Source organism: Sorex araneus, chromosome 11, assembly GCF_027595985.1.
Source record: "Sorex araneus isolate mSorAra2 chromosome 11, mSorAra2.pri, whole genome shotgun sequence".
In the NCBI taxonomy this organism is placed as follows: Eukaryota; Metazoa; Chordata; class Mammalia; order Eulipotyphla; family Soricidae; genus Sorex; species Sorex araneus.
This window is the reverse complement of record NC_073312.1, coordinates 25,994,982-26,018,366: the sequence shown is the minus strand read 5'-3', so window position 1 is coordinate 26,018,366 and position 23,385 is coordinate 25,994,982. Positions and strand designations below refer to the sequence as shown.

Sequence of the window (23,385 nt, the reverse complement as noted above, 5' to 3'; positions counted from 1 at the left end):
TCCCCCTGTTCCTCTCCTTCTCCCTCTCCCTCATCTTTATCTTTCTTTGCTAGTCTTTCCAACTGAGACTCCTTACTCAAATCCATCTGCTTTGAGAATTTTCTTCTCGGGTCAGAGCGATAGCACAGTGGGTAGGGCATTTGCCTTACACGAGGCCAACCTGTGTTCAATCCCCAGCATCCCATATGGTCCCTCAAGCACGGCCCAGAGTAATTCCTGATTGCAGAGCCTGAAGTAACCCCTGAACATCGCTGGGTGTGACCCAAAAAGAAAAAAAAAACAGAATTTTCTTTTCTTCTCTTGTCTTTTCCTGTTAGCTCACTTTTGTCTTTCCCACTAGAAAGCATCCCATATCATCAAATCAAACTCACTGTCCTTTCTCATACCCTATCCTTCTTATTTCCTTAGCATGAATCTATACACAAACTTAAGTACACATTTCTGCCTTTGTTATCATGCTATCATAATTGCTATCATAATGCCTTTAGACAAGCACATTGCCTAACCTCTTATTTTCCCACCTCTAAAATGGGGCTATGTAATTCCTCAGGATAGGATGAGATGATAATTTTTAAATGACATTCTTTGTAAAAATGTGTGTACACTTTAAGCACTTCTCCCCCACCTACCTCCCATTCCACAATCACTCCACAACACGCAGACATCCTATTTGCAGAGTGCTGGGGGAGGTGGAAGTGTAACGTGGGCCCTTCTGTCTAGCAATCTGCATGCAGTGCAGCTCAAAATACAGAATTGTATGTGACGAAGTGCCAAACTGAGCTTTAGGGAATTCAGAAACAAGGGATAAATTGTCTTTCCCAGGATCCTTTGAGTTCAATTGTGACAACCAGTTGAATCCTATTCACCCACTCTCGAGTCACTGTTCCTCCATCTGTTCCCCCATCCCCTGCCCCTCAGATCTCAGATTCATGCACATCAAAGAAGCAGTTACCAGCCTGGAGAGGGAGTGCTGGAGGGAGGGCACCTGCCTTGCATCCTGCCTAGTTAGCTGTCACCTGGGTTCAAACCCCAGCACCACAGATGGTCACCTGAGCACTGTCAGGGGTCCCTCCTGAGAACAGAGCCAGGAAATAACCCCTGAGCACCATCAGGTTTGCCCAACACACACACACACACACACACACACACACACACACACACACCAGTTCCCAAGAATCAGTGAACCTTATTTTGGCTCCTCTCTTGGGCCCATGTTGACATTCTCCTGGATGAGGCCAGATCACGGCTAGACTTTGGGTCTGAGTGAATGCTTAGAGGGTTAAAGGGCTTGATCTGAAGGAAGCTGCAGGGGTAGAAAGAGCATGGAGGACCATCCCAGTTGGAGTGAAGGAGCTGGGGAGCTGCTGTCGGGGGAGGCAGCTGAGCCTAGGGAGGACAGGAAGCTTCATTGCCTGGGAGGATTTCACGGGTGGATCTGGAATAAGAATGTTCACAGTGAGCTGAATGGAAAGGCAGGTACACTGAGTGACCCAGGACACCGTCAAGACTTGGTTGGACAGGTACAAATGCTGGTAGCTTATTATCCACGAAGAATAAAGATAAAAGAGCATTTTCTGTGTGCCCTCCTTGTCACACTATTATTCCTGTTCTTACACGCACAGCCCCCCCCCCTCACCTTCTACTCTCTTGACAAGAGTCTAGAAGACCCTGTTCTGTGGCAAAGCTATGCCAACACTTGGTCTTCGCGTACCAGGCCCTCCACTCCCTAACCAGGAGCTCTAGGTTAGGGCGATCCTGGGCATGGCGAAGCCCCCAGAGGGTAGCCGAAGTACCAAACTGCAATAGGCAGGTGTTGGGGTGAGGGGGCGGCGGGTAGTCAGGGCTAGCGGGAAGGAGGAAGGAGGCTTACACGTAAGTCCTGCCCCCGGACCCAGGCCCAGGAGACGGCAAACTGACAGATGGCCCGGGGCTGCCGAGCCTTGGCATCCACGCATCTCCATTGTGCAGCGTGGAGGCAGAGGAGCGCAGAGCCCTTCCCCACGCCCCACCCTGTCAGCCCAGCTCCTGGGTCCCGCCTTCCGGGCCCCCGCCACACCCCCGGCTCCGCCTCCACCCCCTCCCCTGCTCTGGCCGCGGCCCCTTCCTCCTGCAGCGGGTGCCGTGGGGCCGCGGGGCCGCGCGTCACCGTCTCTATGGCCAGGGCTCGGAGCGCAAAGGTGAGCGGGGCGCGGGGCGCGGATGGCCGCAGGGCCGCGGCGGGCTCCGACCTTCCCACCTCCCTTCCGCGCGGCGAGCGAGGTCGGTCAGGCCTCTCGCACCCGGCCCCGCGCCCGCATCCCCGCTCCGGAGGGGCGGGCGCGGGCAGGCCCTGGGCAGCGCGCGGCGCAGACCCCCCGCCGCCGAGCCGCGGGGCGCACCGTGCGCTCCGGGGATCTGGGTCACAGCCCCCGGCGGGATCCGGGATCGAAGGAGAGCTCGTCCTCGAGCCCGAGCCCGGAGAGCGCGGGCGGTCCCGGAGGGTGCCTGAGAGAGGGGGCGAGGCCGGCAGGCCGGGAGAGGCCGGCGTCCTGCGGGGCGGCGGGAGATGGTGGACAGGTGCACCTTAGGGTGAAGGTCGAGAGCCTGCGGATCCAGCACTGGCGGTCCCCGCTCTTCTATTGCATCTGCCCTGGCTTTAAGCCTGGGGAGGTGATCAGAGTTCAAGGGGGCTGGTCCTGGGGAGGAACGGGGGGGGGGGGGGGGATGGGGGTGGGGTTAGATTAAGCCTTGAAGCCTCGTAGCCACTGGGAGAGGATGGGGTGACAGTCCTACCCTTCCAGCTCCCCAAACTCGCCCTCCCTCACAACAGGTGACATGGGGCCTGGGAGCTCCTACCCGACCCTCACAGGTGACACTGGTATGGGGAAAGAGAGGAGTGCCAAGTTCCCTACTCCACAGCTCCTGCCGGTTTCTGCGTGGCTTTGGTGCCCCTGCCCTGTTCCCCTCTCCTTAGAGCCTCCCCCAGTCACTGCACAAACCAGTGCTTGAAGTCTGGCCTTGGAGTTGGGACTCTCAGGAAGGAAGGTGGGGACCTGCTCTGGCCCTCAGCCCCCGTGGACACTGGCAGCTGCTGATGGGGAGGCATTGCTCGCTCTCCACACGGATTTAACTGCGTGCAAGGACCGTGTGACTCACATGTAGTTGGCCCTTCTGTGAACGTGACTGTGTGCTCACAGTCCCTACACGCGTGTGTCCACAGGCCCCTCCAGTGCCGGGTTGGGTTGTGTGACCCTGCACTAGCATGTGTGTGGCAGAATGAATGGGTAGGTGAGTCCCACCTTCCGTGTGAATGGGTTTGATCACACATGGCCCGCCGTGCCCACACAATCCTCCCCTGCATGTGTGTGACTCAGCTGAGTTCCCGGGTTTGCAGCCCTCCCGGGGTCCGTGCGTGCACCCCTGTGTGCCTGCCCCCCCGCTCCCCAGACTCTTGCGTAAACCTGTGTGTGTGCCATGCGCTGCACTCTGAGTGGCTCCTCTCACCTGGGTCTGTTCCTCCCGCCCAACCCTAGAGCTGATTCTTCCTCACCGTAGGACTCCCTCCCCTACACACCCCTGCTCTGCACTAAGCAAACAGGAGGCTTCAAAAGTAAACAGGTGTGCCTTCAGGCAGAGGGATGGACACAGGCCATTTACCAGCTGCCTCCCACTATCCCTGACCCCAAACTGGAAGCTGATGTCCTGTCTGCAGTCCAGTGACCCTGTTCTTTTTTTATCTTTTTTTTTTGGGGGGGGGGTGGTGGGAGAGTTACAACCAGTTGGTGCTCAGGGGTTACTCCTGGCTCTGCACTTGGGGATAATCCCTAGAGGTGCTCAGTAGACCATATTGGGATGCCAGAGATCGAACCTGGGTTGGCCATGTACACAGCAGCCACTCTGGTCCCTAAGACCCCCTTGTTCACCCCCATACACCATTCTCACACTCTCGGGGCTCTGCCTGCCCAGTACAGGGCTGACCTTTACTTATTAAACAGAGACTCCAAATGTCTGTTCCTCCTTGGGCCAGTTCCTGGTCCCTCCCCTCCCCTCAAGGCCACCTAGTTAATATTTGACCTGGAAGGGAGGGGAGTGGCCAGTGGCCTCTTTGGCGCTGTCTATGGGTAACAATGAGTTTGGGTGGGTCGGGCTTCTTCCACACCTAACCCAGGAGGCCATCAACAGCTCTCCCCATGACCGGGCCTTTACTCTCACCCCAGTCCCCAGTGGCTGCCCTGCAGAAGCGTCCAGGTGGGGGAAGAGCCTCCCAAAAGCTCAGGGACCCCATCTTCACTGTTGTCTTCGCTCGTTTCTCCATGAACTGGTCTTGCACACTCACAGTCTCCTGCAGACAGGCGTTTCATCTGTGTAGTGAGGTGTGGGGCTGGGGGGGGTGGGGGTGCAGACACCCTTCTCAGACGCCTGAGAGTGCCTGTGTGCAGGGCGGGGCGGGCACGTGTGGCGAATCGGAGGGTGCAGTACAGACTCACAGGGGCCGGGTGGAGATGTGCACCCCCAGAGAGGAATGCTGCCAGGGAGAAGTGTCTAATTAAAGAGAAATTCCAGAGGGAACGCTCAAGACTGGGAAGAGAAAAAAAGCAATGGGAAAACAGGACAATAAACAAAGACCCATTAAGTGTCTCTGCCCAGGCCTTCCTGCCCAAGGCAGTTCTGCAGGCAGTAGAGATGGCTAGCTGTTCATTCCGCCCCAGGAGAGCCGTTCAGCTGTTCCCTGTTGAGTGGGGGAGTCTTGTGAGGAGAGTGAGTCCTGCCCAACTTCCTGCATCCAGACAGAATGAGTGGGCCGGTCCAGCTGGGGGTGCCGTGGTGCTTCAGCAGCCCCTGAAGCCCAGCGAGAAAGCCATCCACCTGGGGCCAGAGAGAGTGTTCAGTGGGTAGGGAACTTGCCTTGCACACAGCCAACCAGTGTTGGATCTTGAGCATCCCCAAGTGGTCCTTTTTTTTTTTTCCGGTTTTTTGTTTATTTTGCTTTTTGGGTCACACCCAGCGATGCACAGGGGTTACTCCTGGCTGTATACTCAGGAATTACTCCTGGCGGTGCCCAGGTTGGCCGCGTGCAAGGCAAACGCCCTACCCGCTGTGCTATTGCTCCAGCCCCACCATGTGGTCCTTGAGCACAGAGCAGGGAGTAAGCCCTGAGAAACACTAGGTGGCCAACACCCCCCCCCGCCCCCAAAAAAAATACCTTCCACTCACACACAGATTAAAGAGCTTTCTTTCCTATTTTCCTCCCAGAAAACAGACCGAGGAACTAGGACAAACTCCGCTGTGAGGGCCAGGTGACCTCAACAGTCACCTACAGCCCGACCTGTGACCCGGCTCCCTCTCAGCATGGAGCCTGGACTGGACGCAGCGCGGCTCCGTGGGGCTCATCCCGTGCTCTGATCGCCTCCCTGGAGTTCCATGGCCACACTAACATATGAGTCCTTGTCCCCCAAGTTCCAGGACCCTCCCTGGACTCGTGTCCCACTGACCTCCTGAGTAACCTCCCTGGACCTTGACCCCTGTGACTCTTTTTCCCCCCGTCTGACCCTTCCACCAGCTCCCCGTGGGATTCCTGTGGGTCTGGGCCTCCACAGGAAGATGTTGGGGAGGCTCTGGCCCTTCTTTCTGAGCTTCCTCACAGCCGCTGCAGTTCCAGGGCCCTCGCTGCGGAGAACTTCCAGGGACCTTGATGTTACCCCACGCATGACTATCTCCTATGAAGGTGAGCCCCCCGACCCCCTTGAAAGGCCGTAGAGGTGGGGGTGGGAAGGCAGCCCCAGAGCCATGCTTACAGCTCCATCCCTTTCCCTAGAGATCTCCGGAATTCCATGTTTCAAGGGCCCAGCCCGGAACTACTCCACCCTCCTGCTGGACGAGGGTCCCGCGCGGCTGCTGGTCGGAGCCCGAGGGGCCCTGTTCTCTCTCAATGCCCAGAATATCGGAGATGGGACGCACAAAGAGGTCAGTGTCCCGCTTCCCCCGGCTCCCCACGTCCTCCACCTCCTGGAAACCCCTGCTCGCCGTTCAGAAGGGCCTGATGGTCAGCGCACGCAGCTCTTCCCAGGGTGGGGGAGGTCCCCCTGTCATCCTCCGGAAACCATTCCCTGGGGGCCCCTTGCCTGATTCGTCAGGTAGGCTGTGGTGAGAGTCAGCCTGGCGTTCTCTCGCTTTCCCTCCCTCCAGATCCTCTGGGAGGTCTCCGCAGAGAAGCAAAACCAATGTCATCAAAAAGGGAAAAACAACCAGGTATGTGGTCTGCCCTGTCCCCAGCTGGCGGTGTCAGGGCCGGTGGGGACACAGACAAAGGAACAGATCAACTGTGCATTGCAGCATGTACGATAAACATTGCCAGTGCTGCAGGCAGGGCATCTGGTGACCTACCAGCCTGCCCTCTGATGGCATCTTAGTTCTTCTGGGCTCTCAAATAATAATCATGATAACAATAAGCAATTGCTCGGTGCCCACTTAGCTATTATCTGACCCTATTCTAAAATAACCTGAAAGAAGGAGGACTCGTTACAGATGTCCAGAGGGGGGGTAGCTTAAGGTATTTGGTAGGAAGTGGAAGAAGGTGAGGCCAGAGAAAGGGACAGGGTCTTCTCCTTGCATGCATGGGAGCTGTGTGGTCTCTGCACAGGACTCCAGTGAACCTCTCAAATGTTTTTAAATACAGCAGTGGCATGATCTGGTTTACATTTTTTAAATATGCCTTGAAAAGTGGGTTGCCGGACTATGCTGATAGGTAGAATATTTCTGGAAGGAAAGTCCAGACAATGGTAACAGCAGTCCCCTTTGAAGCCAAGAGGGATTAAAGAAAAACTCTTGTTTGCTACATCTCCCTCTGTACCTTTTGAATTTCTGTATTTGCAATGCAAATCAAAGTATTTATTTAGAGTGGAGGATGGGAAGCTGTCAGGTGGTCATTTCTGTTGTCTGACGAAGAGGTGACAGTAGTATTCAGAGGATGGCTGTGGAGGTGGAGGGAAGCAGCCAAGTCAAGGGACATTTAGGACAAAGAATCATGGAGAAGGGAGTAAAGGACTGGGAAGGAGCAAGGGTGTCTCCTGGCTCATAGACTGAGTAATGGGAGAGATGGATGAAGGGAACTGGGAAAGACTAGAGGAACTGGCTGGGGAGGGGAGGTGCAGGCAGGGGAGGGGTGAGCATGCTTTCAGACAAGATGAGTTGGATGTGTCTGTGATGCGTCAGGTGGTGAGAGGTCTGGGGTGCATGTTTCTGGCAAAATGTGAAAGAAGCTGGGGCTGGAGTGATAGTACGGCAGGCAGGGTGTTCGCCTGGCCTGTAGCTGACCTGGGTTTCATCCCCGGCATCCATATGGTCCCCCCAAGCACTGCCAGGAGTGATCCCTGTGTGCAGAGCCAGGAGTATTGCTGGGTGAATAATCTAAAAAAGCAAAATAATAAGAACAAGGGGCTGGAGCGATAGAACAGTGGGTAGGGCATTTGCCTTGCACGCGGCCGACCCCGGTTCGATTCTCAGCATCCTATATGGTTCCCTGAGCATTGCCAGGAGTAATTCCTGAGTGCAAAGCCAGGATTAACCCCTGTGCATCACCAGGTGTGACCAAAAAACGCAAAAAACAAACAAACAAAAACAAGATGTGAAAGAAGCATCTTAGGGTGCTGGAAGCCCTGAACTTGGGTGCGGGGCCCAAAGGCAATGCAGGAGAAGCTGGCAGAGAGTATCAAGAGGGACCATCTCCCTGGGAGGCCAGAAGAGAGGGCGTTTCCAGGGAATATTCTGTTCTGGGCAATGAGAAGGCCCTGCGGGATCCTGGAGAGAACTATTTATACTGTGGATGGGCAAAGAGCAAAACTACAAAGTTAGACTCATAGAAGAGGCCTTTAACTAGGCCAGGAGCTGAGCATCCCCCGTCTGCCCCACAGACCGAGTGCTTCAACCACGTGCGTCTCCTTCAGCGGCTCAATGATACCCACCTCTATGTATGCGGGACTCATGCCTTCCAGCCCACCTGTGCCGTCATTGTGAGTCCCCCTGGCCTGGCCCTGGGGTTGCTCCAACCCCAGACCGCTGGGGTCCCCGGCAGCACCCCCTGACTTCTGACCGCTCATTCCCCAGGATGCGGAGGCCTTCACCTTGCCAGACCACTTTGAGGAGGGGAGGGAGATATGTCCTTATGACCCGGCCCACGGCTTCACAGCCCTCCTCATCGGTGAGTGTGGCCTCGACTCCATCCTCACCCTCACCCACAGTCATGTGGGCTTGGAACCTTTCACTCGGACATGTTCCCTGCGTGCCTTGTATGTGATCTGCGTCTTCCACCTGTTCTACCACCCCCCCCCGACCCAGATGGAAGCCTCTACACAGCCACCCGGTATGAATTCCGGGGCAACCCTGACATCCGCCGGAGCCACCACCAGTACACCCTGAAAACGGAGGCGGCGCCGATACACTGGCTCAATGGTTAGGAGGCTGAGGCACAGGATGATGGGGGGCAGGGGACTATTTCTTCATCTTTACTCCCTGGGCGGTTGGACATCCCACCCCCGGGCCTCCAGGTGAGCCTGTCTTCCTGTGTGTCGACGAAGGGGTGGAGAAAGGGGGAGGATCCCCAGCCTGTTTCAGAAGCCCCCTGAACTGCCTGACCCACAGATGCTGAGTTTGTGTTCTCCGTCCTGGTCCTGAAGAACAAAAACAGTGCGGAGGGTGACGACGACGACAAAGTTTACTACTTCTTCATGGAGCGTGCCATGGACGAAGGTTACGTCAACTTTCCTCAGAGTCGCAGCAACCAACGCGTAAACCGTGTGGCCCGGGTGGCCCGTGTGTGCAAGGTGAGTCAAATCCCAGCTGCGGCACGACGAGAGAGATGGAACCTCAGACACTGACCCCTGGCCCCTGGCCCCTGACCCATTCATGCCTCTGCCTCCCCAGGGAGACCTGGGAGGGAATAAGATTCTGCAGAAGAAGTGGACCTCCTTCTTGAAGGCGCGTCTCATCTGCCACATTCCACAGTATGAGACGCTGCGCAGCGTCTGCAGCCTGGATGCTGATACTGCAGCCAGCACGCGCTTCTATGCAGCCTTCACGCTCATCACGCAGTGGTCAGTGTGGGGACAGTGGGGAGGCGGGAACTGGAGCCGCAGTCAGTGAAGATAACAGAACCCGCGGGGAGGGTTGGCTGCAGACAATTTCAGGCGTGTCTGGCTCGCCAAGGGCCAGCAGCCAACGCCGCCATCTGAGCCTCAGGAGGGCTCCTGCGCTTGGCCAGGGCAGCAGTTGGGCTCAAGATTTGGTAGGCTGGCAGGGGGTGACTTTGACTCAGTGTGGCTCTGCCCTTTCCCTGATGTCCCATCCCTAGGAAGACCCTGGAGGCCTCCGTGATTTGCCGCTATGACCTGGCTGACCTGCAGGCTGTTTTCGCAGGCCCCTACCTGGAGTACCAGGATGGTGCTCGGCGCTGGGGCCTCTTTGAGGGTCAAGTGCCAGAGCCCCGGCCTGGCTCGGTGAGTGCAGGGGGCTGGGCCGGGGCAGGAGGGCCTGGCCATGGTGGAGCCCTGCGGTCACCACCCTGCCCCCTCCCCAGTGCATCACAGATTCACTGCGCAGCCAAGGCTACAACTCATCGCAGGATTTGCCGACCACGGTCCTGGACTTTGTCAGGCAGCACCCAGTGATGGCGCGGCCGGTGCCACCCACACGCGGACGGCCCCTCCTGCTCAAGCGCAATGTGCGTTACACACACCTCACAGGGACACCTGTCACCACGCCTGCAGGACCCACCTATGACCTGCTCTTCCTAAGCACAGGTGCTTTTTTTTTTTTCTTTTTGGATCACACCTGGTGATGCACAGGGATTACTCCTGTACTCCTGGCTCTGCACTCAAGAATTACTCCTGGCGGTGCTCGGGGGACCATATGGGATGCTGAGATTCGAACCTGGGTTTGCCGCGTGCAAGGCAAACGCCCTACCCGCTGTGCTATCACTCCAGCCCCAAGCATAGGTGCTTTTAACCCTAAACTGAAAAGCTTCTGGGGACCTCTGACATGAGTCTTTGACCCCTGCTCATTACCAGTCCCCTCATGCCCATGCTGATTCTTCAGTGGATACTCACCACTGCTTCTTGACTTTTGTCACCAACCATAGTGACATTTGACCCTATCTCTAATTCTGCTGAACCCAATAATTCCCGCTCTGATTAGCCAAAATCCCTGATGTCCCAAGGGTCCATGGCTACTGGCCCAGCCCTGTCCCTGATCAATCATTAGGCTGCTGCAGGGAGCTGAAAGCCAATGTCAGTTGTGGGGAGTCTGACTCTGCCCTTTCCACACCAGCTGACGGCTGGATCCACAAGGCCGTGGTTCTGAGCTCTGGGGTGCACATTATTGAAGAGACACAAGTCTTCAAGAAGGCCCAGTCTGTGGAGAATCTGCTTGTCTCTCCGATGCAGGTAACCCCTGACTTGGGACCCAGTATGGCCTTGCCAGGACAGGGGGAGGGGGTAGGGAGCTGTTGCTCTAGGGGATAGAGGGGCTGATGACCAGCGGTTCTCTCTGGCTCCCAGCACAGCCTCTACGTGGGGGGCTCTAGTGAAGTCATGCAGCTACCATTATCCTTCTGTTCCCGCTACCACTCCTGCTATGACTGCATTCTGGCCCGGGACCCCTACTGTGGCTGGGACCCCAGTGCCCGTGCCTGCAAAGCCACCACCGGACCCAATAACACCCAAACTAGCAGGTAGGAACTGACAGGAACAAGGGTCTTATGTGCCCAGGGATGAGTGTAATGGGGTTGTGCTACCACTCAGGAGGGTGGCCAGGCTGGCACCAGCCCCTGCTGACCTCTCCACTGGGGACCACAAAGTTCACGTGCCCTGGGGTCAGAGAGATGGAAGAGCAGGTAGGATGCTTGCTCTGCATGTGGCCGACCTTGGCTCAATCTCTGGCATCCCATATGGCCCCCTGAGCACCTCCAGGAGTGATTCCTGAGAGCAGAGCCAGGAGTAAGTCCTGAGCATTGTGTGACCTCAAAGCAAAACAGAAAAGTTCATATTCCCTTATTTATTTGTCCTGATCTCTGCCTCTAGGACAGAACTGATACAGGATATAGAGCGAGGAAACCGAGGCTGTGAGGGCCACAAGGACACAGGTAAGTTCATCCACCTGCACTGCTGGCCTCTGCCATTCACTGCAGGTCGTGTACAGGTACTAGGATTGCTGTGTCTGTGCCTTCAGAGAGGACAGCCCAGTCGTGTCCAGTAGAGAGTAAATACTCAACAAATATCTTGTGTTCAAATAAGTTATAAAGTTCGGGAACTTCTGCAGCTTCTAGAGTGTGTAGTTGAGGAAGGATAGAGGCAATCAAATGATCACATGTTCATATTTTCATTATCTTTTAAAAAAGAATAATTATATGGTAAGGGTTTATAAGGGTAACATGTTCTTCCCCAAGGAAGATAATTGAGCTATCTGAAAGAACAAATGTTAATAATCATGGCTAACATACTTAGCCATGATACTATGACCAAACACACACGTACCATCCCATTTAATCCTGCCAATCCCTAGTAGAGAGGTGTCATTATTACCATTTCCATAAGACTCCTGTCTTAGGCACAGACAGAGTAAGTTAACTGCTCTATCAGCTATCAGCAGCTTCTGATGTAAAGCTGACCCTAACTAGCCTGACAGGAGTTTGCAATTTTGATCATTTTTTTTTTTTTTGGCCCACACCCTGTGGTGCTTAGGAGTTACTTACTCCTGGCTCTGCACTCAGGAATTCTCCTGGCAATAGTTTGGAAGACCAGATGGGATGCTGGGGATTGAACCTGGGTCAGCCACGTGCAAGGCGAGCAGCTTTCCCGCTGTACTATTGCTCTGGCCCCTTTGATCACTTTTATATTCTCTCCCCCAAGTTCATCAAACAAATGCAGGGCTTGGAAAGGGGCTGGCACCTAAGGAGAGGGGACAACAAGCAGAGCAAACGAGGCACTTTTAGCTACAAGAGGCTTGAGAAGTAGGCAAGGAGTCAAGCTAAGGCAGGGGCAAAAAATGACCAGTGGGTTTTTTTGCAATTTAAAAAATTGGAGGGGAGGGCACACCCAGCGGTGCTCAGGGCGTATTCCTGGCTCTGTGCTCAGGGATAACTCCTAGCGGTTCTCAGGGGACCACACAGGATGCTGAATATCAAACACAGGTTGGTCACATGCAAGGTAAATGCACTACCTCCTATTCTATCTCCCCAGCAGATGAGTGTTTTTTAAAGGTCCTGCCACACAGTAAAAGCAGATGAGAAGCAGAGCAGGTCAGCATTTGGGGAGGGAGAGACATAAACAGGTCTCAGAATTTAGGAGGCAGAATCTTAGGGTTAGATACAAAGCAGGTGGAAGAGGCAGGCCCAGGACTCCATTTTCTGCCTCATACAGTTTAGTAGTGGGTGGTGCCATTCACGGTGACAACTCAAGGGGAAAAGAGCTGGTGCAGTTAGGGAGGGAAACATTGGCTCGCGTTCCTGTGACTTGTCCAAGAGACCTCATGTGCAGATGCCCGGCAGCACAGGGAAGACACTGAAGTCTGGCACTCGGGAGAGAACTCTGTGATGGAGGCAGAGATTAGGACTCATTGGCAGGTGGCAGGAATTAAAGCCACAGGAAAGGATGAGCAGAGCCAGAGCAGGGAACAGACCCAAGCCATGATCTGCTTCCTGAGAAAAGCCAAGCTGAACTTTAAACGGGAGCATGAGCGCAGAGGGCTTGTCCCTCGTCACCGATTTCAGATTCAGAGCTCAGTGCTGGGAACCTGACAGCGAACCATCTGGTCTGTCTTTTTCAATGCCCTCTCTGGGACACTGACAGCGCCTCCTGTCCCCTCCTCCCTCCAGAGCCGCCACCACCACTGAAGCTCCGCTCTGTGCTCCGAGGTGATGACGTCCTCCTGCCCTGTGACCAACCATCCAACTTGGCCCGGGCCTTGTGGCTGCTCAACGGGACTGTGGTCATGAGAGATGGGCAAAATGGCTACCGTGTTGGTGTGGACGGGCTGCTGGTGATAGGCACCCAGGCCAACCACAGCGGCAACTATAACTGCTATGCTGAGGAAAACGGCCTCCGCACCCTGCTGGCCTCCTACAGTCTCACAGTGCGGCAGGACACTCCTACCCCAGTTCCACAGATAGCGCCACAGTCCAGTGGGAGATCGCTCTATGTACTGGCCATCGCTGTGCTTGGTGGCCTCTGCCTTATCCTGGCCACCTCCCTCCTCTATGTGGCCTATCTTCAGGAAAACAAAGGAGGTAATCGACGAAAATACTCCCTGGGTCAAGCTCGCCGGGCCGGGGGCTCTGCTGTGCCGCTGCAGACGGTCTCCGGCCAGTGTCCAGGAGAGGAAGATGAGGGTGATGACGGGGAGGGGACTGGGGGTGTGGAAGGCAACTGCCTCCAGATCATTCCTGGGGAGGGAGCCCCAGCACCACCACCCCCGCCACCACCGCCACCACCCACTGAGCTGACTAACGGGCTGGTAGCGCTGCCCAGCCGGCTGCGCAGAATGAATGGCAACAGCTACATGCTCCTGAGGCAAAGCAACAATGGAGTGCCGGCGGGGCCCTGCTCCTTTGCTGAGGAACTCAGCCGCATCCTGGAAAAGAGGAAGCACACACAGCTCGTAGAGAACCTGGACGAGAGCTCTGTCTGAACCCAGCCCCCCAGGACAAAAAACAAAACTAAAACAAAAAACCCAACCAACCAACCAACCAACCAACCAACCCTCTTCCAAGCCAGCCTACCTGCCCCAGGCCGGGCTGCCTACCCAAGTCATCCCCCACCTTCTCCTGCCCCACTCCAAGCCCCTCCCCCAATTTTTTGATGTCCCTGTAGGGCTAGTCGGACGGATCCAGACACAGACTCTACCCATCTTTACTTCTCAGTCTTCACAGACTGCTCGGTATTGAACAGCCCAGGCCAAACGGTGCTCCTAGAGGTAGGTGCTCCCTCAGAGTCCGCTGCTCTGCAGCACCTGCCCCAGTTCCTAGTCCTCTGGCCTGAGCACTTGGGAGGAGAGGACCCCACGATCTTGCCCCCTTTTCCTACTCATTCTTCCTCTCTCCCATGCAGGGCTCTGCAGGTCCAGACGGCCTCAATGTCACCACTATCTGTATGGCCCTATGTACTGGATGGTCCCCAAACCAGAAAGACCTCTGCCAGCCACCTGAGCCCTACGTACATCTCCCTTTACATGTCTATCAGCTGGGCTGCAGGCCCCCCGCCCCCCATTCTCATGTTTCATTCCTTCTCCTGGACTTTGGGTACCCTATTGGCACATCCTGTTCTATCTTAGACCCAGCCCATGTGACCTCTTTGGCAGAGAGCTGCTGGGGAACAGGCCAGCTGAGGGAGGTCAGACTGTGTCATTCCCCCTTCTTCTACACGCAGCCCTTGTGAGTCAGCCGCCCCCAAGCCCCTCGGTCACTCGAGTAGCAAGACAGCCCCCGGCATGCCCCTCCCTCACAGGTGTGCACACATTTCTTCTCACAAGCACCTTCTGAGCCTTGTGTCTGTCAGGTTTGGTCTGTGGACATTTCAGAGGGAGAGCCCTCTCCCATTTTGCTGTCCTCGCTGATATACTCGAGGACGGGCGACCAACTCTGCACTCAATGAGCCAGCCTCCCTTTTGGGAACCAAGCATTTGCTACCCCTAACCAGAGCAGAGGGAGGAGAGATCTGACGTCTACCTGGCACATGAAGCCCGTTCTTGGAACTATGCAAAGGGCAGAGGCTGGGAGTTTGGATGCTTTGGCTCCCACCCCTGTCCTACCTCACCGGGGCACTTTCAGGGTCCAGGGGCCTCTGAAGTCTCCAGGCCCATGAAGGACAATCAAATCCTGACTGAGCCTCCCATTTCCCTTGGGTGAGGATGACTGTTATTTTTGTAGCTGAGGACGTGGCCTCCCACGGATTTTTACTACCCTTTGCCCCTTTTCTCCCCTACAATGAATGTATTTATTGTGAAAAAAACTACCCTTAGAAACACCCCCACTCACCAGCCAGGTGAGCCGAACAGGCATGTGCCAGCCTGGGGAGCCTGGGTTCTGCTCCTCCCAACCTTCCTCCTAACCCATTGGTTAATAAATACCCTCTTTCCCCACAGCGACGAGTGGTTTGCTTGGTCGACACTGGCCTTCCTCTGGGTTTCTGAACCTGAGGACACGGGACCACAGGTTTGGCTTTGCTTCCCATCAAAACTTTTCCTAAGAGAAATGGGATCCTCCACTTCCATCTGGCTGCCTTGGAGAGAACATGGGCCTTGCTCTGGGATCCTATTAGTGCAGGGCAAGATGACAACCAAGTTCAAAAATTCATATGAAGGGGCCAGAGCAATAGTCTAGTGGGTAGGGTGCTCGCCTTGCACGCAACCAACCTTGATCGAATCTCTGGCACCACCTATGGTACCCCGAGCTGGCCAGGAGAAAGCTCTCAAGTGCAGGACCAAAGTAAGCTCTGAGGGGCTGGAGTGACAGCACAGCAGATAGGGAGTTTGCCTTGCACGCGGCCGACCCGGGTTTTGATTCCTGGCATCCCGTATGGTCCCCTGAGCACCGCCAGGGGTGATTCCTGAGTGCAGAGCCAGGAGTGACTCAAAAAGCCAAAAAAAAAAAAAAAAAGTAAGGTCTGAGCACAGCCAGACAACAAACTTCATATAAAGATTTCTAGATTTTTATCTCTTAGCACTTAATTCTCATTTGCCCCTCTTGGGTCCTGTCTCAGGGGAGCCAAGAACTGTCACCCCACAGAGAGACAAGCTTGCTTCCAGGAACATAGCCTGGCAAACACTCTCCCAGTCAGCTCGATCGCAACCACTCTAATGGGCTCCGAGCACATGTTTGCAGAATGACACAGGGGGTGGAAGGAAGCATTAAGTGTGACCCTGAGGCCGTTTATTGAACCTTTCTTGCCTCCCGGAGGTGAACATGAACACACACACACACACGCCCGCCACCGTTCCTGCTCCACAGCACTCACAGCCGATGCTAAGGAACCAGCCCAGGGCTCAGAGCTGGTAGAAATGGGCTGGCAGAGACTTGGTCAACCTCACCCTGCCTCGAAGTGACCCATCCAGGTGGGAGACAGAGAATGCCTGTCAAATCCTCCAGGAGCCACCCCGAGATTTCGGGGCGCGCAGTGGATCAGAGTTCGGAGGCTCGGGGTCCCGGGCCCCGGCAGTGAGCAGCGGGGATCGCCAACGGGTGGAGGAGCCGGCCGGTCTCGGGGTGCGAGCACCCCTCTGCTGCCGGAGTCCCATCTCACGGCCCCGGGGCGGGGGGCGGGGACTCCCGGGGGCGCAGCCCGCCTGCCGCCAAGGCTTTGTTGGTGAAGGGGTGCCACTGGCCCTGGATGCTGGGGTTGTCGGTGTGGAAGGGCTTGCGGATGCGGATCACGTCCAGCCCCGAGCGGGCGGCCAGCTTCTGCACCAGGGCGCCGATCTCCTCGAGCGACTTGCCGTGCAGGCTCTCCTCGTGCACCGCCCCGTTCACTGGCCGCAGGGAGGCGAGGCGGGGAGAGGAAGGGGGGTAAGGCTGGTCAGCGGCGCCCGCCGTCTCCACCCCCCCACCCCCCCACCCCACCCGGGCGCGCCCCCCAACTCACGGTACTCCGCCACCACTCTGGGCACACAGCACGGCCGCGGGTTCACGTACAGCACCACGCCGGGGTTCCGGCGGGCGAAGTCGATCGCCGCCTGTTCCACGAACTCCCTGCGGGGCCCGAGACGGCGTGAGACGGGGGCGGGCGGGAGGGAGGGAAGGGCAAGGCGCCCGCGTCAGCCCGCGGCGCGGCCCCGCACACGCCTCACCTGGCGCCGCGGGACGAGGGCCCGTCGCGGCTGAGGGTGAAGCTGAGGCGCTGCAGCTGCTGCACGTAGCGCCCCAGCCCGTTGTGGAGGACGCTGGTCAGGAACCGGCTCGGGGTCCCCCGCGCCGTCATGGCTCTCGCTGGCTACCCTCCCCCAACACGGCACTCCGGGTCTCCGCGGCGCGACCCCGGCGGCGGGGGCGGGGCTGGAGCGGCGACTTCCGCTTCCGGGGCCGTGCGCGCCCGCTCGAGTTTTGCTTCCGAGGTCATGGCCGGTGGCGCGAGCCCGTGATCCACGTTACGGGTGAAAGGGGTGAGACGAGACGGGGTGGGAGTCGCGAAGGCACGGCCAGGAGGGTGGGGAGACGCGGGGCGGGCCGGAGAGAGCGCGCGCTCGTCGGGTCGGGGTTCCCCCGGAGGGAACGGGGGCGCGTGGAGTTCGGCGAAGGGCAACCGAGAGGATGCAGGTGGCGGCGGTGGGGGGTGTGGTGTGAGCACGCCGAGGTGACCCGCCGAGTGGCTGAGGGGAGGGTGACAGAGAAAACGGGAGGCGGGGAAGAGGGGCTGAGATAGGATGGAGCGTGGCCGCGGGGGCTCCAGAAGCTTCTAGATGGATTAATGGGGCGATGTTGGCGAGCAAACGCCCCGTAGCAAGAGCTCTGTCAGGCGCGCACGTGTGTCCACTGGTGGGGGGGCTGACCTCTTGGAGGCCCCCCAGCCCCGCAGTGATTCACGTGACTTCCTCCGTTTGACTAGGAATGTGGGTCCTCCTGCGCGGGGGGCACCCCCTCCGCGTCCTGCTGCCCCTGCGCTGCGAGTGGATGGCGCGCAGGGGCCTGCCCAGAAGCCTGGGCCCGGGCCCACCTCGCCGACGCTACCGGAAGGAGGCCCTCCCGGCCCTGGATGGCCCCGCGCTGCCCGTCACAACCACCGAGATCCGCCAGTACTTGCGGGCGCACGGCATCCCCTTCCAGGACGGCCACAGCTGCCTGCGAGCCCCCAGCCCCTTTGTCGGGGACGCCCAGCTCCAGGACCAGGCCGGGGCGCCCGCCTCCTCCAGCCTCTTCATCGACAAGACCACGGGCCGCTTCCTGTGCATGATCAGCCTCGCCGAAGGGAGCTGGGAGGACTTCCAGGCCAGTGTGGAGGGCCGCGGGGATGGGGCCAGAGAGGGCCTCCTGCTCGGCGAGTCCCCTGAGGCCCAGGACAGCGAGGAGGTCCTGAGGATCTGGGAGCGGGCCGTGCCCCTCTGGGACCTGCCTGAGCAGGAGGAGGCCCAGCTGGCCCGTGTGATGTTTGGCCTCACCAAAGTGACAGATGACACGCTCAGGCGCTTCAGCGTGCGCTATCTGCGGCCAGCGCGCAGCCTGGTCTTCCCCTGGTTCTTCCCGGGAAGCATGAGACTAAGGGGTCTGAAGCTCCTGGGAGCTGAAAGCCAAGGGGAGGAGGTGCGCTACGTGGAGACCACCATTCCGCGGCCGGGTGCCTACCGCAACCTGTTTGGGTTGCCGCTAATTGGTCGTCGGGATGTGGAGCTGGTCCTGACCAGTGGCGAGCTGGACAGCCTGGCCCTGAGTCAGTCCACAGGCCTGCCCACCCTGGCCCTCCCCCGAGGCACTGCCTGCTTGCCCCCAGCCCTGCTCCCGTATCTCGAACAGTTCCGAAGGATTGTGCTCTGGCTGGGGGATGACCTTCGGTCCTGGGAAGCTGCCAAATTGTTTGCCCGAAAACTAAACCCCAAACGATGTTCATTGGTGCGGCCTGGAGACAAGCAGCCACGTCCCCTGGAGGCCCTGAACCAAGGCTTAAATCTTAGCCGAATTCTGCGCACGGCACTGCCCGCTTGGCACAAGTCAATTGTGTCTTTCCGCCAGCTTCGGGAGGAGGTGCTAGGAGAACTGTCCAATGTGGAGCAGGCAGCGGGCATCCGCTGGAGCCGCTTCCCAGACCTCAACCGTCTCCTGAAGGGTCATCGAAAGGGCGAGCTGACAGTCTTCACAGGTAACCCTCGGGGCAGTCGCTGCTGGGGTAGGATGCATTTTGGATCGGGGGACCAAAATGGTGGGTTTGGACCAAAGTAAACGCTGAAGCAATGTCCCCAGCCAACTTGAAAGCCCTGCCCGTGTCTGGGGCTCAAGGGTGGAACTTCGCTCCCTCACTTCAGTTTGTTTGATCCGCCTGCAGGGCCAACAGGCAGTGGAAAGACCACATTCATCAGTGAGTATGCCCTGGATTTGTGTACCCAGGGGGTGAACACGCTGTGGGGGAGCTTTGAGATCAGCAACGTGAGACTAGCTCGGGTCATGCTGACCCAGTTTGCTGTGGGGCGACTGGAAGAGCAGCTGGACAAATACGATGAGTGGGCCGACCGCTTTGAGGACCTGCCCCTGTATTTCATGACTTTTCATGGACAGCAGAGCATCAGGTGAGAGTCCCAGGCCTGAGATTTTCAAAGACGGAAGAGTAGGAGAATGGACCACCCCTAACCCCTCAGCCCCCAGCAGCTGTCAGGGTACTGAAAGCTTTTCTGTCTGTTCTGGTCTGGAGGCTACTTGCTCTTAACTCATGGAATTATTGCCTGTTCCTCTTCCCAGGACAGTAATAGACACAATGCAACATGCAGTCTACGTCTATGACATTTGTCATGTGGTCATCGATAATCTGCAATTTATGATGGGTCACGAGCAGCTGTCTTCAGACAGGTGACGTTCTCCTCTTGTCTCACGGGAGCCCGCCTCTAGGCACACACGCTGCTCTCTTACTCCCTGACCTGTGCTGGTCGCAGGCAACCTCTGATGTTCCTCGTTAGACAGTATGGCATTTGGCAGCGGGATCTGTGGACAGGGATCATCATCTGTGTCCTTGCATAGAGAGAAGTTGTTTGGGGTGCTGGTGGGTGGGAGGATGGACTGACTCCAGGGTACGTGCGGTTATTGTCCTCCTGTGTCCAGTAACCTCTGCTTTGTTGGGGTGGGGGCAGGATTGCAGCGCAAGATTACATCGTGGGGGCCTTTCGGAAATTTGCAACAGACAATAACTGCCATGTGACACTGGTCATTCATCCCCGGAAGGAAGATGATGACAAGGAGCTGCAGACAGCGTCCATATTTGGCTCAGCCAAAGTAAGTGACCTTTAGAAAATCCCACAGTTTGGAAAGAAGAGGGTACAAAGCAGTGTGATGAGGGACCAGACTTTATACCGCCTTAAACCTTGATGTCTGTCTGGAAGAGGAAGAAGGTAGCTGCCTCTGGACCCGTGGAATATACACAAAGAATACATGTGCTAAGCATACAGAGGCTGATGGTAGTTTGTTCTTTGCCCCCCTGGGACTCACATCATTTAGTAGAGAAAAGGAGATCCTTTACTGCTCATTGTGCTGAGAGCAGTAATAAGCAACATAGTATTAGGAGCAAAGAAGACAGACATGTGAGTTACCTGGGATACCTGGGGAGACCTCCTGGAGGAGCTGCCAACAAAGGGAAGGCCAGATAATAGGAGGGAAACAAGTGGGGGGCCCTCTTGGGGAAAGAGACCAGCCCTATCCTGAAGCTTCTACAGGGCCATATGTGCATGACGTGCCAGGGCTGGGCAGACCACAGGGAATTCAAGGTGGGGAACACAAACTCTGTAAGTTTGTTTTACAGAACAAACTGGGGTGAAACAAGTGAAAAGAGGGTATTGCTCTATAGGGATCAAGAATGGGCTCTGACCATTTCAATCAGCTTAATTAATGGCTGAATAAATAGCACTCCTACATTACAAAAAAGAAGAAAAAGAATGGGCTCTGAGTGCTGGAGCCATAGTATAGTGGGTAGGGTGCTTACCTTGCATGTGTCTGACCCGGGTTTGATCCCCAGCATTCCATATGATCCCCCAAGCACTGCCAGAAGTGATTTCTGAGTGCAGAGTTAGGAGTAACCCCTGAACATCACCTGGTGTAACCCAAAAACAAGCCAAAAAGAAAATAATAGTAAAATGGTCTCTGATTGGGCTGGAGCAATAGCACAGCGGGCAGGGTGTTTGACTTGCACGCAGTCGACCCGGGTTTGATTCCTCCGTCCCTCTTGGAGAGCCCGGCAAGCTACCAAGAGCATCTCGCCCTCACGGCAGAGCCTGGCAAGCTACCTATGGCGTATTTGATATGCCAAAAATAGTAACAACTAGTCTCACAATGGAAATGTTACTGGTGCCCGCTCGAGCAAATCAATGAGCAACGGGATGACAGTGACAGTGGTCTCTGATAATGTAGGATATGTAATCAGGCCTGAGTCATAAGAAGCCGGGCTCAGTGGGGTGGTGTACTATGGAAAGAAACGTTAGAAATAGAGAGTTAGGCTGGTGGGCGGCTTCATAAGGAGCTCACAGGTTCAAGTGGCCCGGCATTATGGGCAGTAGTTCAAGAGCTTTAGAGGTGGAAGAAGTACTTTTCCTTTCCCAATCCTTATTTGGGGGATGGTGGGTTTGGGGCCATACCTGATGGTGCTCAGGAGCTATTCCTGGCTCTGTGCTCAGGAGTGACCCCTGACTCCTGGTGCTACTCAGGGACTGTGGTGCCCGAGTTCAAACCAGGGTCTGCTACATGCAAGGCAGACCTTAATCCCTGCACTACCTGTCAGGCCCCCTCTTCATGCATCTTGCTATTCCTTTCTACGTATTCAACCTTCCTTTCTGCTTCTATGTGTTCTCACTCCCTCTTTTATCCCCATTCTCCAGGCAAGCCAGGAAGCGGACAATGTTCTGATCCTCCAGGACAGGAAACTGGTCACTGGGCCAGGGAAACGGTATCTACAGGTGTCCAAGAACCGCTTTGATGGAGACGTGGGTGTCTTCCCACTTGAGTTCAACAAGAGCTCTCTCACCTTCTCTATACCTCCAAAGAGCAAAGCCCGGCTGAAGAAGATCAAGGATGACAATGGGCTGGTGACCAAAAAGCCCTCTGCTGGCAAAAAAGGTGCCTCATCCCAGAACTTGGAGGCTGGCTCTAGCCCGGCTCCAAACCCGTACTAGCCAGTCTCCTCCAGGCCTTCACGGTGAAGGCAGTGCAGAGCTGCACACTGATGCGAGCCTGGCAACTGAGGCTGGGGCATGGCCTTTGTCTTGGCTGATTTGGCCACTTCTGTTATGTGGCCCCAAGCTATGGCTCGGCCTAGGGCAGGTTCCGCAGGAGAATATTCAATGACAGAATTTAATACTGTGTGCCAGGCATTGTTCTACATCTTGGGAATACAGTGTTGGCAAGACCAGTGAGAACCTGTTGCCTTGGAACCTTCAGTTTTTGGTTCCATGGACATTTGTTCAAGCAATGAAAACATTGAAGTTTCAGAGAGTAAAGAATGTTACAGAGAAAAACAGCCTTGCTCACGTGAGACCAAATTAGACTAAGGTCTGAAAAGGTGTCTGAGCAGAGACTGTTTAAGCAGGAGCTAAGGAACTATAGCTGGGCTGTGTAGACATCACCTGAAAGAGATCCAGAGACTTAAGGAATTAGAGGCCTGAGGTGGGAACGAGCAAGTTGAAAGCAGAAGGATCAGGCCCCCGATGCTGGAGGAGAATGGAGAACTTTGTGCCAAAACTTGGGGGCGAGAGAGAAGGTATAGCGGGTAGGGCACTTGCCTGGCATGCGGCCAGCGCAGGTTGGATCCCTGGCATCCCATATGATTCCAAAAGCACCGCCAGGAGTAATTCCTTAGTGCAGAGCCAAGAGTAACGCCTGAGCCAGGTACGGCCCAAGAAATTAGTCTTTCAGATTCAGCGGGTGAGATGGCGCCAGGCTCCTCTGCTCCTTTCCCGGGAGCCTGCCTTATTCTTAGCCATCCGACCCTCGGTGCTTGGCCCTGTGGTAGCAGGGCCCCAAAGATGGGAGGCTGGGTTGAGAGCCGTGGGAGGCAGTTGTCACACCAGAGTACCTGCCACTTGTACCCCAGTTCATTGGATGCTGCCTCCACTGCCCAGCTGTGGGCAGTTAAGCGTTTATAAAGAGCCTTTTCCGGTTTTACTGAAGAAAAACATTTTCCGTTGCCTTTGTCTCCGTGCTCTTTTTAATCTGTCCACCAGGTGTCTCCCCAGCCAATAGCTGGGTTTTTTCTCTCTGAGTTGGGAATGTATGGATCCCCTCCCCCCATCTCCAGAGTTTGAGCTGTATACTACCAAGGAAGAAGGACCATTAAAGAGCCCCCACACACACCCTATCTTAGTCTAGGGAAGACAGGATTGTGCCTTTTTTTTTCCCCTTCTAACTCATCTATGGGGGATGTTACTCCCTGCTCAGTGCTTAGGGGATTGTCCGGTGTCTGGAATCAAACTTCGTCTGCTTCCAGGGCCCCAGCCCATTGAGCTCACTCTGTGAGTGGTGAGTGCAAGTGTGTGTGTGTGAGAGAGAGGACTGAATGGGAACCTCAGAAGTGCTCTGCTGCTGAGCTGTGTCCCAGCCTTTGTCTGGGAATGGGGGCTACACCTGGTGGTTGTGGGGCGGAGACTCCCCACAGTATCCTGACCCAGCAGTACAATGGTCGAGCTTTAAGCAGACTTGCTCAGTGATACAAGAGCCACCTCATGCCAGGATGAAACAGCCTAGAT

At 56.2% G+C, this 23,385-nt stretch overlaps 3 protein-coding genes across 4 annotated transcripts; 2 read left to right on the top strand and 1 right to left on the bottom strand.

Moving 5' to 3' along the window:
- The first annotated feature begins 2,067 nt into the window (after positions 1-2,067).
- SEMA4G (semaphorin 4G) lies at positions 2,068-14,308 on the top strand. Of its 2 annotated transcripts, XR_008627048.1 has the most exons (16): positions 2,068-2,177; positions 5,233-5,704; positions 5,795-5,943; positions 6,166-6,228; positions 7,890-7,988; positions 8,083-8,176; positions 8,314-8,427; positions 8,617-8,798; positions 8,899-9,068; positions 9,326-9,470; positions 9,551-9,773; positions 10,300-10,415; positions 10,530-10,702; positions 11,052-11,113; positions 12,845-13,941; positions 14,076-14,308. XR_008627048.1 is itself a non-coding variant. In XM_004616347.2 (15 exons), exons 2-15 carry the CDS (start codon positions 5,581-5,583, stop codon positions 13,654-13,656), a joined length of 2,526 nt encoding a protein of 841 aa, XP_004616404.2. In that variant the 5' UTR covers positions 2,068-2,177; positions 5,233-5,580; the 3' UTR covers positions 13,657-13,969. The 2 variants fall into 2 exon arrangements, 1 of the variants encoding a protein (XP_004616404.2); XM_004616347.2 differs by lacking the exon at positions 14,076-14,308 and having other exon boundaries at positions 12,845-13,969.
- Positions 14,309-15,899: 1,591 nt separating this feature from the next.
- On the bottom strand, positions 15,900-17,018 carry MRPL43 (mitochondrial ribosomal protein L43). Its single transcript, XM_055118892.1, has 3 exons — positions 16,810-17,018; positions 16,605-16,711; positions 15,900-16,491 (listed from the first exon to the last, which is right to left on the bottom strand). Exons 1-3 carry the CDS (start codon positions 16,938-16,940, stop codon positions 16,262-16,264), a joined length of 468 nt encoding a protein of 155 aa, XP_054974867.1. The 5' UTR covers positions 16,941-17,018; the 3' UTR covers positions 15,900-16,261.
- A 4-nt stretch (positions 17,019-17,022) lies between these two features.
- On the top strand, positions 17,023-22,827 carry TWNK (twinkle mtDNA helicase). Its single transcript, XM_004616408.2, has 6 exons — positions 17,023-17,121; positions 17,565-18,809; positions 18,993-19,233; positions 19,403-19,510; positions 19,789-19,930; positions 21,523-22,827. Exons 2-6 carry the CDS (start codon positions 17,567-17,569, stop codon positions 21,814-21,816), a joined length of 2,028 nt encoding a protein of 675 aa, XP_004616465.1. The 5' UTR covers positions 17,023-17,121; positions 17,565-17,566; the 3' UTR covers positions 21,817-22,827.
- Positions 22,828-23,385: the final 558 nt, after the last annotated feature.